Here is a 17,160-nt window from a genome sequence, read left to right on the forward strand (position 1 = left end):
CCTTGAATGCACAGCTTTGCTTCACAAGATGCTTATTTTGCCCTTAGCGCCACACGCTACTCAAAACATGCAATAAAACCACTCTTAGGGGACCCACAAATACCTACACAAAAACACGTCTGTGGTGCAGACAGATAGTGAGGGAGAAGTTCCTTCTTGCTTGCTGAGAGAACACAAGTGTCCAAATCAACCAACCAACCAACTCCCCCAAATCCCGACAAGGTGGGGTCGAGCAGGAAATTATGTCACAGACACAGCAGCAGATCTCCAGACACTGATAAGGTTGCTCCTCCTGGGAAAGTGAAACAAGTGAGAGACAGATTGCTTCTTTGTCTTTCTCCTTCCTCTTTTCATCTTGTCCCATCAAGACAGGAGCAATTACAAGAGGAGACTATTGAGACACTGTTTACTGAGACAGAACACTTATATTAATGTCGCTAAGACATGCTTTGGGTATTTGGGTGTGCTCCAAAAAGCAGGATGCAGTCTGCTGAAAAGAAGCTTTTCCCTTGTGTTAAATCAAAACAACATGTGACATAAAGTTAACGAATTTGGAGAGCAAATGAAGTCAGGTAATTGATTCAAGGACCGAGGCTTGGGGTAGATTGCTGAGGGGAGAGTGGCTGCTTTTCTATTCTTTAATGATGATATTAGTGGGTATACTCAGTGTGAGTCATGCTTTATAGACTGAAGACTGTGCTGCAGTGTCTGAGTGTTCATGGGAGGTTATGTGGGCAACTGCTGGTTTGAAGTAAATCACTGCTGGGGTTCTGCTCACTTGCCTCAGGGATCTCCAGCTCACTAGCAAGGAATTACACACACTGGGAAGAAGTGGTGAGGGAGCACTGAGAGCCTCGTCCTGCTGTGTTTGTGTATATAAATGTGTGTATGTCTATATTTAAGAAATTGCAGCACATGTGTATGTTTATACGGTTGCTTAATGAACCTGTGTGGGTGTGTGCTCCAGACTTCCCGACAGCATTATCTCAGGAAGTCTGACAGTCTATCTTTGTGTATCTTTGTGTTATTTCTCTGTCTAGTTTTGTCTGGTCCACTGTGTGTGTGTATATATATGTGTGTGTGATATGGATACGCTATGATGGCCGTCGTATTTGCTGACTCATAAAAGCACTGAGCAAACCCACCCCCACTCCACCACTGGTGTTTGGACAGCCCATCTGGTTTTCATGAAGGAAGAGGAGTACGAAATCAGCATCAATCTGCTGCGGTCTGCTTTCATCCTGATGAAGAAATGACTGATTTTTCTGATTTTGTTTTAAACAGCATTTCACTACTAACAAATCAACAATGACTGCATCAAAGTATTGACTTTGGTGACAATACAGTTGCTCTTAGCAGCATGGAGCATTTTAGCTTTAGCTCAGTGTTGCTTGCTTTATAGTCTGCAACTTTTCCCAGGTAGTCAGCTGAATCTGGCTGACTGAGACTCAGTGTTTGCATGCTCAGTGGCTCACCAAAATTAGGCTGACTCAAGCCAAGCAATGGTTGCCAGATTTGGATAGTTGTTGTGTTTAGACAAGTTTGGACTGACGGTTGGCACATTTAGCTGAATTTGGAGCTATTGTTGTTCTACTGTGGCAACCTAAAAGCAAGAAACATACAGACAGACTTCACTTTAAGCACACAGACTCTAACCAGTTTACTGAGGGCAATTTTGGGTCACCATTCATTCCACGCAAGTTTGTTTTCTTGCTCCCTGCTAGGTTTGGGCCTTTATGAGCCCAGAAAAGCATAACATTATATTTTGAAAGATTGAATGGTGATACAAATCTCACAAATCTTACAAATATTGAGCAATCTTAAGCTACCAGCTTGGATCATAGGTAGTATTATTTGACATTATTTAAATAAAGTTAAATAGTAGCATTATTTATAGATTATTTAACTATGTTATCTAAAACACAAAGTTGTAGTCAGATGTTTACTTACACTCATCATGGGCATGAATACCATGATAATATGGAGCATTTAAACATTTCTTTGAGCTGTTAGCAAACATCTTTAATGACTTTAAAAAACAAGAATTGGGTGCAGATTTTTATTTATTTATATTGGATTCTGTCTGATCTACACAGGGTCATAATTATACATAAAGGCTCAAATACATATGCCTACAGCCACTTGTTGTACTAAAGGTTTTAACATTTTACGACTAAACCCTATTAAGTATTTGTCAGTGATCATCACTGACTACAACTGGTAGTCTGTCTTTGCTGGCATAAAAAGGCAGCACTTATCGGATTGGGAAAGTCAAGGACCACAGTGAATATTTAAGGAGGATTGTAGATTTACGCAAGTTAGGAAGCCATTTCTAAATGACTTCAGATTCCAAAATCATTAGTTCAAACAACTGTGCGCAAGTGCACGGTATTCAGATGTGGCAGTACCTCGCTGAGGTCGGGAAGAAAACTCAAACTCTTATCCTCAGATAAAAGGAAACTGGTTAGGATGTTTAGAAACAACTCAGGAACCACCAAGGCTCAAGCCAGCCATCAACTAGAAAGTGTTGTGACACCAGCGTCACTTTCTATAGTGAAACAAGTTCTACGTAGGTATGTACTGAGACGTGTCGGCCAAGAAAGAAGCCCTTGCTTCGAAATGGACACCTTTGGGCTTGACTGAACTTTCCTCACGTGGACAAGCCAAATACCTTCTGGAAAAACGTTTTATGGTCAGATGAGACAAACACTGAGCTATTTGACCACAGTGACAAGAGATATCTTTGGAGGATTATAGGTGAGACTTTCAGTCCTAAGAGCACTGTACCATGGTAAATGGACTGGTTCTCTACACAACATGCCTCATACACCCATTCACACACGCACACAGCATCTTTGGTTTAGTGTCTTGCTCAAGGATATTTGGCATGCAGACTGGAGTAGACAGGGATCAAACCACCAACCTTTCAATTAGTAGGTGATCTGCTCTACACACCATCTGCCAAGCATGGTGGTGGTAGCATCATGGTCTGGGGCTGTTTTGTTACCACTGGTACTGGCACACTGCACAAAGTGGATAGTGAAGAAGGATACTACCTTCAAACTCCTCAACTTCACCTCAAACGAACTAGATAGTTGAATCTTGGACACAAATGAGTGTTACAGCAGGATGATGATCCCGAGCACACATCAAACCTGGTTTTGGAAACGATAAAGCAGGCTAACAAAAAGCTTCTGGAAAGGTCTATCCAAAGACTGAACCTCAACCCCTCTGAAATATATGGATTAAGCTTAAAAGCCAGGTTCATTTCAGGAAACCAACCATCCATTAATTGAGCTCTACCAATTCTGCCAAGAAGAGTGAGCAATTAAGAAAGAAAATTTAAAAAAGCATTATTGCCTACCAGCAAATTAATGACATGCTGTTTATAGAAAAGTTAGGAACTGATACTCACATTTAGTTCTTACAGTTCCAGACACACTTATCCTCCAGGTACTCGGATAGATGTCCTTGTTTCTTCTGAAAGATTCTGTTACACCATTTGCATATTGTTCTTGATCATTCAACTCAAAATCTCTGGGAAGAAAACAGGGAAGTGGAAGAGAACGTAGCAATGAGGCTAGAATGGAATCGTAAATGTTGCCAAGATAGTTTTTTGTGGTTTAGAGTGAAAGACAAATTAGCACGGCTTTCTCTTTATGAAAGAAAAACATGTGAGGAATGTTTAGGAGACTGCAGTTTCTACAGAGTGGAAAACCACACCACAGAGACAGCTGGAGAGAGCCTTTGCTTTCATAATTGCAGCTACAACTTCACCTGAACACTTGATTAAAGGAAATATATTCTACCCCTTCTTCATATGAAGCAGATATTCATGTAATGTCTGGAATCTCCATGGATAAACAGACAGTGGTCAAGGCCAGCTGTGAGGTACTTGCACAAAGCGCCACACTCACATGCTCTCCCTGGCATTCAGCCGGCAGAAATAAACAGTTTCCTTTCATTTTTCCTCAAGACATTTCTCAGTCCAACAGAAGGTCCAGAGTTTCAGACAGAATACATCTTCTGATTCCAGATGTATAATGTAGTGCAGAGGGTGTAGTATTACATTCCTCAGACCTAAAGCAGAAGTATAGCCGAACCCTTCACATGCCTGCTGCTTCTTGGTTTGGACCTCTGCAGAGAATCCCTCCTGCTCTCCATTTTCCTTTGATATGGGTTAAACACTGGGCAGTCTGACAGAAGACAACTGAGGAAGAAAGGAAATGAGAAAGCCTGGAGGAGACAGTGTAAGTCAGGGAGGGACAGAAGAAAGGTGAAAGACAGACTTAGTCTCCTAAAAGCTCCCAGTGGTTAAAATAGAAAGGAAGGGGCCAAAGACGAGGGGGCTGGATTTCTGCAGCTCTCTGATTCTGGGTCATAAAAGTGTGCTAGTATCTGTGCGTATGTTTATGTGCATGACAGAGTAGGAAGTGGGATGGCTCGAACTTTAAAATTCATTAGCAGATACTGTACATTCAGTAAATGTTTTCCTGAACGCTTTGTGTCTCCGTTTGTGACACATTGTGTCTGTGGGTGTGCTTGGTTGTGTGAAAAAAGAGAAAAAAGCGTTTGAGAAAGAGCAAAGAAACTCTGAATAGCCTCGAGGGGGTTTTCCTCTGAAAGGGAATGCTTTTCTCCACCCCCTCACAGACACCCTCTACTTCGATCTCTCTCTCTTTCTCTGTCTCACTCCCAAACACTCAGAGTGGCCGTAGAAGCGAAACAAACTTAAAAGAAGAGAAAAAGAATCAACGGGCAGCTCGACAATTTGCGTCTCTCTCTGTGCCACACACTCAGACTTGGGGAAGGTCTGCGAAGAATGGAACTGACTTTACTTACTTTTGAAACAGGGCAACTCACTGTCATGTGGATGTACTTCAGCCAACTTCTACTGCTGATGAACTAAACATGGCAAGTTCTTCTGCACAAAGCCAAAGGAGGCTGTCTGGAGAGGATTACCGGGGCCAAAAAATGACAAAACCTTCTGCTTTGTAGAGGAGAAGCTCTTGCAAACATGGTAAAGTAACACCAAGTTTCCCTCCCGGGTATCCTCATTGTCCATTGTTACTTTCTGGTTTAAGATTTAAACTGCTCCACTGACCCAGTAACTCAGAGTCTGATTTCTGGTCTGGACAAGTGAACAAGTGAATTTCTTTCTGTGACTTTGCCAGCTATGTGTACATGTGTGTGTGTGTGGGCTACTGGAAGCCTGATACATTGGTTTACACGCAGGGCATCATTTTACCTTCTTTCAACTTTTGTTTTCTAGTTGGAGAGTTCTGAGCACGGTAATGATGCACACTTTTTGCTCTCGTCTTTTATGAAACTTTATCTTTGTAACACACAAAGGGAGTACAAAACCCAATGTGAGTGCTCTCTCCAAAGCTTTTTGTAATCCCGAGCACAGTTGGTGGGACCGTTTCACATCAACAGCCAGCAGCATCTCAAGCTTTTTAAGTGTGTGCACACCAACAAAGAGAGAGTGACAGAGAGAGGCGCATTGTCGTTTGTCTCGCATCCTTAAGTCCTTTGATTCGGACTTAATTGATGCGGACGGCACACATACTTGAGTGAGTGGAGAGTGTTTCGATGTATAAATTATTTTACTGCTTTGCATGCGCACAAAATGGAATTCTCCAGTTCAGCGGTCGGCTCTTTAAAAAGTTCAAACCGTAGAGCTTTTAAAGATAGGAGGGGACTAATCTAATCCCAGTCACAGCAGAATGTAATTAATTACGATGAGTAAGCCACAAGATGGGGAACACTGATGGTGGATTTGTGGGAGGATGTGGTTTCTTTAAACTTTTATTTACATATTGCTGCTGCTATTAAATTTGTTTTTAAAAAAGGAAAGAAAAATCCCTAAATGCTTGCTTGGAGCATGGCTTTTATTTTTGGTAAACTGGAATATATTTAGTCAGTCTCACATTTATCCTTTATATTTATGGAATATACTGTTATTTCTTACATGGGAATCAGTCTGACCCATAACATCTGTCCAAGCTTAAGTGATAGCTTTACAGCAGGAAGGAAGGATGTTTAAAGAAGTACAAACTTGACTGCGAATGGCGGCCATCACTGTACTTTGCTCCCACTTCACTGCAGCGCTAGTTTGACCAGCTTTCAAAGACGTAACTGTTTGTTTTACTTAATGCCTGACTGATGCCATGAGCCTGCAGAGTCTCACTTATTAAACTGCTGCACTGTGCAAGACCTACTGTGTTTAAACTCTCTACAATATTACAAAAGCCCAACTCGTGGCATGCTGGTGTGCAATGTATTTGCATTTAGTTACTCATGAAAAGCACAACCAAGAGTCACTTATTAACTATCAAGGTCAAGAACTTTCCTCTTGAGGCCTCACAGAATCATGTGTTATGTGTTCCTTTAGTGTACAGTAAACACAGTTACCTACTGCCGGACAGACAATATTTTCAATTGTCAGTTGAAGTGATAAAATTATATTTAAAATATATGCAAATTATGAAAGTGCAGATGAGAGTTCCACTTGGGCTTTGGACTTGCTCTCGTCTTATAAAAACATATTTAGAGGCAGCAGGCGAGCAGACTTTCTACAAAACAGTAACAGTTGCAGAAGAGTAGCTAACAAGAATAAGCAAACAATGACAGGTTTAGCTTTCACAAGAGAAAAAAAATTATGCCTCTTTTCACTAAATATTTTATTAATATAGTTGCTTTAGTTGTCTGCCGTTGCTGTTGTGCTGTGCTGGTAGAGACAATTGATTTATCTGAGTTCTTATGGGTTTTTTTCATTTTGGGGGCGTTAAAACGATCAAATACTCACGAGGGCATTTATACTGGAAGGAAATAGTTCCGTTGTGGACTATTAAAATGTAACAGTGCAATGAATGATGCTCATTGCAATGTTCCATAAACCTACAGGAAACTGCAGAATTTGGTGTTTATTCACTGTTGGTTTGGCAAAATAAACAACCACAAGTTACTGGCTCTGCTCCAGGTGTTTAAGTCTATATAATATATCCACAACTTTCAGATTTTCAGGATACTCAAAAGTGCTGATTTATCAGAGTGCCACAAGCATGTACATCATCTCAAACCCTGTGGAAATGCGATGCGAGTGTCCAGATTTTGATTGATTGGCAGAAAACTGGACTTGGATTTCCTGGGTCACTCCCCCCTTTAAATTAGCTAATACTGCACACTGCTCAACTTGATTTTAATTTTTGCCAAGTCTCTGCTGAGGCTGACTGGGAAAATGAACTCATTTGATTTATGAAGAAATTATGGATAATCACAGACATCTGCCATTTGGAACTGTATGATCCAAACAGATTTCATTTTGCTTCACGTCAAGGCTCTGAGAGTTGTCGTGAAGCTGTGGACTGAATTTTCAGTGTGTCTATCATCTCTGTATCACAAAAGTGGGTCAGATGCAACAGAGGCTTTGCACTTGTATTTCCAAAACAGAGCCCCAGCCAAGTGTTCAAGGAAAAATGTCAGTGCCTCGGCTGTTTGCAGGCCAGCTTTCATCAGGCATTGTCTCTAGAAAAGTTTGTTTTTGCAACATTGCCATTTCCTCCCCAATCTGTGGCTTTCCAGTTGCATGAATTAATTTTAAATGCAGTTTGTTAACGGTACAGAAAAAAAATACAGATTGCACTTCCTCTGTTTGACTTACATTTCTTTGAACTCGCAGAAGACCCTCATACTACCTTGCAAGAATGAAGGGCAGCAGATGTTACTGCACTGCACTCCTAATACGCAAGCTCACAGACATAGAAATCCAAGTTGTCACATGGCTTAATACATTTTACAACACTTCTTCTAACAGTACAAGTACCTTTTCCACACTGGGAGCCAGTATGTTGTGTTGCACTGTCTAAATACTAGATAAATTGAATTTTATGTTCGATATTTTGAAGCCAGGATCGGCTTCAGGAAGAAGGCTCAGATCCAGAAGGTTTTGCTTAGTCGTGTTAAATGGGAGCGGTTCATGAATGAATCAGCTATGGTGACATTGTGCCAGAAAAAAAGTCCCTGTGTGAACCTTTCAATCATAGATGTATTTTTTGGTTCGCTTGTTTTTACACAGGGCCGTCACTGCTGTATGTCTTTACTGGTCATGGGAAGTCTGTGCTGTCTGATCTTGTGGTGGCATGAAAGAAAAAGAGAAACTATGTCATATGGCGCACTTTAAAGCATCTAGGTTTATCCTTAGATCAGATAAGGATTTTGAAACACGGATTTATGATTTCAGCAGAGATGACAGCATAGATTTACGTAGGATTCAAACACACTCGGTTCATTGTCCTACGATATAAGCAAATATTTTCAGCATGACGGCCTGCAGCAGTGCTGTTTTGACACTTCAAGTTATAAGCTGTTGGACTTGTTCAGTCTTATATTATTTGCAGATTAAGGTTCAATTAATGGATTATCTGTGAAAGCTCTCCCACGTTCTGTGGAAACTTGCCAGTGTTCAATACTACAGCACCATGAGTAAGGACTGGAAATCTGATACACTCTTTATTGAACTACAAAATGAACAAATGTTTTTATGGGACTCTACATTACTCTTAGCGGAAGAAACAAAGCGATGTAGTAATTTTGTCTCATGTGGGATTTTTCATCTTAAAAGGCTTTAAGATGGCTTATCCGTGGGAGCCCTCTGCTGAGTTATAAAGGCTTAGAGCACACACAGAGGCAGTTCTGTCTCATCACCAAACAGACAGAAGGAAATAGTAGAAAAGGAGGGGGAGTAGCTCAGAGACACTGGGAACATGGTTTTCATTAAGACATGACTAACACTCATTTTGATGATGATGGCTCGAAGTCAAAAGATCGTTTTTATTTTGGGTTCCGTGTGAAAGTAGTCAGAGTAAAGCGTACGCTGCAAAACGCAATTGTTTTTGAACTGTGAAATAAAGAGAAAGGAAGATGACACCTGCATATGAAGCTGACTCACTTTAGCTCTACTATGTGCTGTGTTTTTTCTTTCCATGACAACATTTCTTCAGTTGACATGTCACAGGCGCTCAGCCTACTCCACGCTGTTTTTGTCTTTTCTCATGGCTGAGTTGGTGGTGTGTCATCTCTCAGGTACAAGACTAAACGTGCAGAATTCAGGCAGTTGTCAGGAAATACTGGACAGTCTTAACTGTCACTTTTGGTTATGTTTTGGGTTTACCCTGGAGGTGCAGTGACGGCCGATCTCTTATGAGGAGTTCAAGAAAATGTGATGAACAGTCAGAAACGAAAACATAAACCAAACTCTTTCAACATGTCGCATCAAAAGCTGCGCCAGTTTAGTAAAGGTTAATCTCCATCACAATTACATCTTTTGACCCATATAGCTGATGACAATGCAGTACTCACCTTGACAGGTTGTTTATGCAGTAGCTCAGTTCTCGACCAAGACTTTTGTAAGCCCCAGCCTGAGGCAATATGGTGAAACCTGCCATAATGCTTGCTATTCTCTATACAAAACACTGAAAAAAAAAAAAAAACTCCTAAGGGGCAGTAGACAAGACAAAGAAAGAGCTAACCTTTATAACAAATGCCTCTTGTCCATGTGGTTAGGTCAGCTCAGGTCAAACAATGACCTTTGTTGTAGACTGAAGCTCTTTCTAGAGTTAAATCGCAGGCTGCAATGGACAATTATCACAAGATAGGAAATCCCCTTGTCTAGAAAATGCAGGAGAGGCAGTGTTGGAATGTTTTCAGCTGGCCACGGACCAAAAACAACAATCTCAAAATGAAAGTTCAGGATTTAAGCTTGACTGAATACCCTTCACTGGCTGATTCTGGAAATAAAATATATCTTGGTGGAAAAGCAAAGACGCTTTATGGTCATATGAGCTGGTTACTGTACACTGATAGATGGTGGAGAGAAAGAAAAATGCCATAATGATGCATGAAAGAGACTCTGCCTGGATATTTAAAACAGACTGAAGGAACAGATATGAGTCTATTGTGATGCCAGGAAGGTGACACAAAGAGCGTACTAAACAGGAAAGAGACAGTAGAAAATAAACTCGAAACATGAGGATGTTGATTAAAAGCAGTGTAGCTGAAAACTGGCTTCTATGTAAACTAAAGCAACAGATACACAAGCATGTTCAATAATGCAATTTAGTGAGTTGGTGCAACATAGAAAATGCATGGCTGTCCCTCTATTGAGCTTTGACCCACCACACCTTTGGATGCATGGATCGATGGTTGTTTAACTATCATTATATTGAAAAAGATTATACTAGCATATGCTGCTGTGACTGCAACTTACGATTATGACTTCATTATTGTAATAATAATGTTTTCCAATACCACACACAGACACATTTTGCTTTGTTTGACAGATATTAATGATGAGTCTTTCACAGTTCAGACCTGTTTAGAACATTTTCTGGCACTGGTAGGCACACATACCAGTACGAGCAACACAGCACTAGAAGTGAGTTGACTCGCTAGCCAGTCTGAACTGGTTCCAGCTGAGCTATGCTTAGTAAATCTTAAAATTGTCTCTCTCATGCAAATATTGCTAGCCAAACCACCCATAGAGATGACTTCCAGTCAGGGAAGTTTTCCTTTTTAGCTGGTGTTAACAAAAACAGAGGTTTATTTCTCAATTCAACAGAAGGGACTTGGAAGGATTCAGTTGCAGTGAGGAAATGATTTAAAGCCGCATTACACAACAGTGGATGAACTCTATTAAATTTGTGGAATATAACCTGAAATCTATCATCTACATAAGAAAGAGCACACGTGCAAAACTGCACCAATTCAAATAAAGCCCTCCCTGAGAACCTGAAGTCCTCAACTCTGCAAAGTAAGTTCAGGGAGCCGTGCTTTATTAGACAGGACCACAGGTTTACTGTTAACTAACAGAAATACAGTAGTGGCTGCAGTCAGTCTAAAACAGCTGTGATGCATTACCATTTAAGAGCCTTCCTAAGAGGTATTCTGCTCTCCATTTCGTGATCTGTTGTGACAGATGTGCACAATCAGAAAAGCATTCTTTTCTACTTAGGGAATGCAAAGGCTCCATAGACTCAGAGCACTGTGAATGGTCAAATATTGGTATTGATTTACATCCAGAAATCTTGTCATGAGTCCAGTAGATCAACATTAGCTCATTTCACAGACATTTCAGTCACTTTGTATTCACTATGTATGTGCAATCCTGTTTTGTGAATGCAAAGACTAAACAGAGTTGAAAGATTTACTGAAATACCAAATGGATTATAAACAGCTGGAATTTTATGACATTTGCATGTTTTATGTCCAAGTTGCTCGCAAGTATCTGCATCTGCCAAATGGTCCCAGTGTAAACCAGTGTGAGGTCTTTGAAGCTCCTGCACTTGTGTTTACACTGAGCCGCTCTGGTCTTGGTCAGGCCATCAACCTAAATGAGGAAGGGGCTAAAAAACAGAGTCCTTTGTAGGCTTGGAGATTAACACAGCAGGCTACTGACAAGTGATTGTGTGAATAACATACCTGCTGTGATTAGCGACTGATATCTATGCAGATTCAAAAGAAGTCCTTATATTCAAATATCAACTCGGTATGAATATTATGGCTTTCCTTTTCATTACCAAACATTGATTTGGTTCTAGGATAGGATAGAAGAATAATTGTACATTTCACCTCTATCTGGCATGAGATAAGACTGTGAAGAGCACTATATTTAATAATCTTGAGACACTATAAAAATATTACATTGTATTTCATGGGGTTTCCAGCCAAGTTAGCAATGTGGAAATCAATGCCGGTCAGCCTCCCCAAGTGGTTTTCACTTTTGAAGTTCTCATTTTTCAGTCAGATGCATATGTCAGTGTATCCAAAGTGTTCCCTCGATGATTCCCAAGAATTTGGCAATCACGTGACTTTTCTTCTTTCATCTCCTAGAGGTTCACATTGCTGCACCTTTTATCACATGCTAGAGGAACTTCACTTTTGTCCAGCACTCTGGTTAATGACCAGGTGATACAGCTGCTCTGTATATAATAATATAATAATAGCATAATATATTAATATTTAATATACAATAATAGTCTTTTCTTTTACAAACTTATTTTACTTTATTTATATATTGTGCTACATGTAAATGTTACATCTGTGCACAAAACTCTGGATTCATTTTCATGCAGCTGGTGTACTTATACATCAAACCAACAGTAGAATATCTGCAGTACCAAACACTGTTGTACTAAGCCAGGGGTCAGCAACCTTTCACATCCAAAGAGCCATTTGGACCCGGTTTCCACGCAAACGGAAACACTGGGAGCCGCAAATACTTTTTGACATCTAAAATGAAGATAACACTGTATATATTGTTTTTTACCTTTATGCTTTGTGTGAACAACTAAGGTGTGTTGCTTATGAAATCCATGAAGTGCTACAGAGAAAATTATATTTTATTTATGTAATTAACACATTTTGAACTCTTAAAGAAATATAACAAAAGGAAAGACGCTGAACTAAAATGATCCATGTAGCAAACAAAAACTGTTGTGAGCCGCCATCCTTATATTGCCTATGTATTTTACCTGGTTAATGTGTGTGGCGGGGTGTGTTCTGCAGTGGCACCTGCAATCACGCCTCGCCGCCTTTACGTCTGTGCCGTCTATGCTGTTGTGTTGGTATGTGTCAGGCTGTGAGCTTTAACACCGACTGTATACGTACAGCAACCGTGTGTGAAAAGTGGTCAATAAAGAGATGCTGAAAAGCGTGTTCATGGAAACATCGTCGGGTCTGCCGTGATATCTTTACAATGGGACTTCTGCTCCTGAACCTCTGCGCACAGCGTCTGCAAATCGGGGCTGTACGAAGTCACTTTCATCTTCACGCAGGACTGTAAGCTGTCGTCTGTGAAGCGTGAGCGGTGTTTGTTTTTAACACAGTTCACGGTGGAGAACAGCTGCTGACATAACATGAATCCGAAGGTCCATAATTGGCCTACCTCGGGTTGAAAGTCTTGGCGGGTACACCGGCTTCTGCGAGTGTGACGCTTATTTTGAGCGATGACAAAATAAAAGAATATAATTGTATTTTTATATTTCAATATCACAATAATCTTCCAATTTAGAACTACAAGTTAAAAAAGAACTAACAAAAATAAAATACACTTCAGCTAATTACTTCTAATTTATTTTCCCAAACCACGCGGAGCCGCACTACAAGGACTAAAGAGCCGCAGGTTGCCGACCCCTGTACTAAGCCATGTTGACAGGCTTCACGTCTCTAGTCATCACCACCTCAAAACTGGGCTTATAGTCTGGTTGGTGCACCAAAACTGCTTTGAAGACATTATCTTTTCATCTGAATAGTTTCCATGTGCTTAGATGGACTTCACTTGTGGCACAGCTGGTCCTAGTAGAATGCCCATGCAAGCATTCGCAAGATTACTAAAAGCAGACGTCTGCCCACAGGCTGCTACTTTACCTTCTGACATAAGATGGTGTCATATGCAGTGGCATCTTTATGAAACCATATGCTTCTTTGTCATTTTCAATTACATCAGATGCCGACCCAGGTCTGCTGCTAATATACCAGCTCAAATGAAGTGTATCCTGGCTAGACATGAAACAAGTTGCACATACTCATACAGGACAGACTTAATTATCTCCATAATAAAATTGAAATCCTTTTGAACAGGCTTGTTCATGCTTTCTTCTGTGCTGATCTTGCCTTTAATCATCCAAGTAGACTGAATAAGAATTCACTGACCCAACAGTGAACTCATAAAAAAAAATAATATATCTGTTTCTTTATGACAGCAAAAACTTTTTAAACTGATTTCAAACCCAGCACAGTGAAGGTGAGTAGGTCTGGAAAATCATCTGTCTCGTAATTTGGCATTTGCACAGCAATTGTTGTCGACCTGTTTTGGCTTTTGAGGCTTTTTTCTTTCAAATACCTTATTTGAAGAAAGTTGTGTCTAAACAGACATAGTTTGTAATTCATGGTCACGGTGTACTCGTTTTCCACATGTGGAACTGAAAATAGCAGCGTTTGTGAAAAGGCTGAAAATACCAGAAAATTTGATAAAAAATCAAATCCACAGTGACAGACTGAGCGACATCTGCATTACTGTAGACGTCCAAACTTCATCTGACTGCCCTTCATCTCTTTTTCTCCTACAGAACCCAGAATCTCTGGACTCGTCCATCCAGAGTGTGCTGTCGGCCCTCTTCCCACCGTTTGAGGCCACAGCGCCCATCGTCCTCTGCCAGCTGTTTCGCACTATTGAGGAACGTTATCACGGTGATGCTCTGCAGTGTTTACTTGACTTCCTGATTCCTTCCAAACATGTGCTGGAAAGTGTCCAACAGGCAGCATGTGTGAGTAGAAATCATATCTTTGTGTCTTTGTGAAGTCTTCCATATGTTAAAAGGTTGAGGGGTTCAAATAGTGTCAACTGTCCAAGTGATAAAGGCTACCCTGCAAACTTGTGCTGCTGCAAACGTATTTTTCACTGTATAGAAGTGATTAATAAAAATTGTGATTTATAAGCTACAGCATACTGTAGACATTGTTTTGTTTTGTATAGAAAACTTAGGCTCAGTCAGAGCATCAGATGCCCACATGAATCTAAATGCCTCAAATTACACCAGTGGTAAATTCAGTTTTACAGTATGATCAAAAGATTTACTGTAGATGTCCAAACTTATAAGCAGGAAACACAGAACCAAACAATCAATACAGCAATGCAGTGAATTAAGTAGACAGTAATTTAGAAACAAAACTGCATTGTAAGAAACCTTATTTGATTTTTTCCTAGGCTGGATACTCTGATGTGGTTTTCCGCTGTGAGGGCTGGCCTCTCTGTCTCCATGACAAAACGGTCATCCAGTTAGCGCCCGTTAACCCCTTGCTGTTGCGTCCTGGAGACTTCTATCTTCAAGTGGAGCCTTTTGGGGAACAAGCGGCACGCATCGTCCTCAAATGTCTTCTTGAGGAAGGATGTCGAGAAGTGGAGGAGACCCCCATCCCTGAAACGTCTTATCCCTGCATCTTCACCGAAGACTGGCTGCGGGACATCAACGAAGGACGTGATGGAACTCCTTTGTCACGGTGTTTGCTTTGCACAGACCAAGGTGTAATTAAGTTGCCGTGGGCCAAAATTGCAATTCCAGAGTTTTTAGACAAGCCTAAGATCATGCCCACCTGTCAGAAATCTCGCCCTGAGCCAAAGCAGATTTCAGTTCCCATCCACTTCAACTCCTCCACCCTACCAGTTGAAGCCACGATTCTTCCAGCAAATGACAGGATGTCAGCATCTTTAAGACCCGCAGCCTGTTCTTCCAAACTTGTCAAAATGGAAGATAAAAGAGGGGCCCCGAAATCCTGCTCCAAACCATTAATCAAGCCGGTGGGTTGGGTTTCTCCTAATACCTGGGACAGTCATAACTATCAAGAGATTGAGGGTGATTATGTAGACCTGGTGGATATCGACAAAGGGAAAGAGCTTGTGGATAAACAGAGAGACAGGCTTCCAAATCCAACCAATTCAGTTTTGTTCAAACCTGTTAGACCACCCCCACCTGTGCCACTTGGGAATAGCGTTCCCTGCGGACGCACGCTTCAGTATACAGAGGAGCGTTTTAAACCATGCAGCCAGGGGAAGCTGGAGCAGGACCTCACTGATGAAGACATGAAGTGCAGGTACAGAGATTCATACCTGGCGGCACTGACAAATCCAGTGCCTTTTGAGAAAGGGAGTGTAGACCTCCTGGCTGCCTTGGAGGAGGTCGGCCTGACTGAAGATGGGGAGTTAAAATCTAAGGCTAAAATTGGTGCTCAAAAAGACCAAGTAGGAAACTATTGTAACCACTGTAAGGAACCTGTGTTTGGTAATGAGCCCTTCCCTTGCAAACACTGCCATGAGCCAACACCAGCAAACTTAAAGCCCCACCTTCCTAGTAAATGTGAGCCGGAAAACCTCATGAAGGAGTCGCCCATAATTTTGAAATCAACCCCTGGTTTGAGCCAAAGTCAGAGAGTTCAGACAAAACTTATTTCTCACCCATCAGGACATTGTGCTTTTATGCATCCAGTATCAGATGTGTCCTCGGGGACCCCTGGTGGTGACCTGGAGTCGCACCAGAGGGGGAAGGATGTGAAACCATCAGGCAAGCACAAAGTTAAAGTGAGGTCTTTGTCCGCTGTCTCAGAAACTCCTACAGGGAGGCCACTTCTCTATAAGCTCAACAACAGGAGCCATAGTGATATTTGCCCTGCAACAGTCACGAACTTAATGCACTGTAGGCAAGAAGTTCAACTTGATGAGGAAACTCTGAAACTGGAAACAGAGAAGTGTCTAAAAAAAGGTAAGTGAGGGATAACATCCATGCGACTCAACAACATTGTTATTATTTTGTGCACACAGCCATTAAAATGATCGGTTGCTCCATGTTCAAAGGGGCTTTGAAAGAATGTGCTCCAGTGAAGGTCACAGTTCACGAAGGCTCTTTAAAAGAGGGTTCAAAGGTTAAAGATCAGGTTTGAGTATGATCTTCCTCTAGGGATTCTCCCAATGCTGTCTGGGTTCTCTGGCAGTACAGCCACATTTATGTCATTCCCATTATCAAGGGAGTGAAAGGAAATAGCATGCTGCACCCCAGTGAAAGAAAGGGCCTGAACCCACTGGGTAGAAAGAAAAAAGCAGAGCATTCTTCTAATGTAGAGAGACAGCATAACGTGCAAGAAGGCAGTTTCTCTATCCTCTGCACCCAGTGGCATGTGCCCGCAAGCCCTCAGAGGGGCAAGTTGAGATCTTGACTGGAGACATGCTTGTCACGGGCTGTTAAAGTGGCAAAGAGAGAGAGGACAGATGAGGCCTTGTTGGCTCCAAGAGGAGGCCAACTAGTAAAAGCAAGATTTAGTAGTCAGACCGCCGCTGTGTTTTGTTATAAAGACCATGTCCAGTATTTAGAAGTGGTTTGTGAATGTCTGTGCAGCTGTGTAACTTTAAACATGTTAAAGATATGGCTGTTAAAATTATTAATTGCTGTTGTTAAAAAAGGGCAAAGGTTACTGGACAGAAAATGAAGCTGACAGTTTACAGGAAGGCGTTGCACGATCTTAGAATAAAGTCCCTCAATAAAAAACAGTCTAATGGATAATTAAAAATATATGATCATTTTTCATGCTTGCTGCCAAAAATCATGTTTTGAG

The 17,160-nt window shown here is 41.2% G+C and overlaps 1 protein-coding gene across 2 annotated transcripts in view; it reads left to right on the forward strand.

Annotated features, from left to right (window-relative positions):
• Positions 1–4,621: 4,621 nt before the first annotated feature.
• quob (quattro b) overlaps positions 4,622–17,160 on the forward strand; it is a 28,465-nt gene continuing 15,926 nt past the window's right edge. Inside the window, exons 1-3 of one of the 2 annotated variants that reach the window (XM_076883881.1) lie at positions 4,622–5,020; positions 14,127–14,324; positions 14,765–16,313. In XM_076883881.1, coding sequence (XP_076739996.1) covers positions 5,018–5,020; positions 14,127–14,324; positions 14,765–16,313 — 1,750 coding nt within the window. In that variant the 5' untranslated portion in view covers positions 4,622–5,017. The remainder of the gene's footprint in view (positions 5,021–14,126; positions 14,325–14,764; positions 16,314–17,160) is intronic. The other variant, XM_004545161.3, reaches the window with a different exon arrangement.

This window comes from Maylandia zebra, linkage group LG5 (genome assembly GCF_041146795.1).
Source record: "Maylandia zebra isolate NMK-2024a linkage group LG5, Mzebra_GT3a, whole genome shotgun sequence".
Taxonomy (NCBI): domain Eukaryota; kingdom Metazoa; phylum Chordata; class Actinopteri; order Cichliformes; family Cichlidae; genus Maylandia; species Maylandia zebra.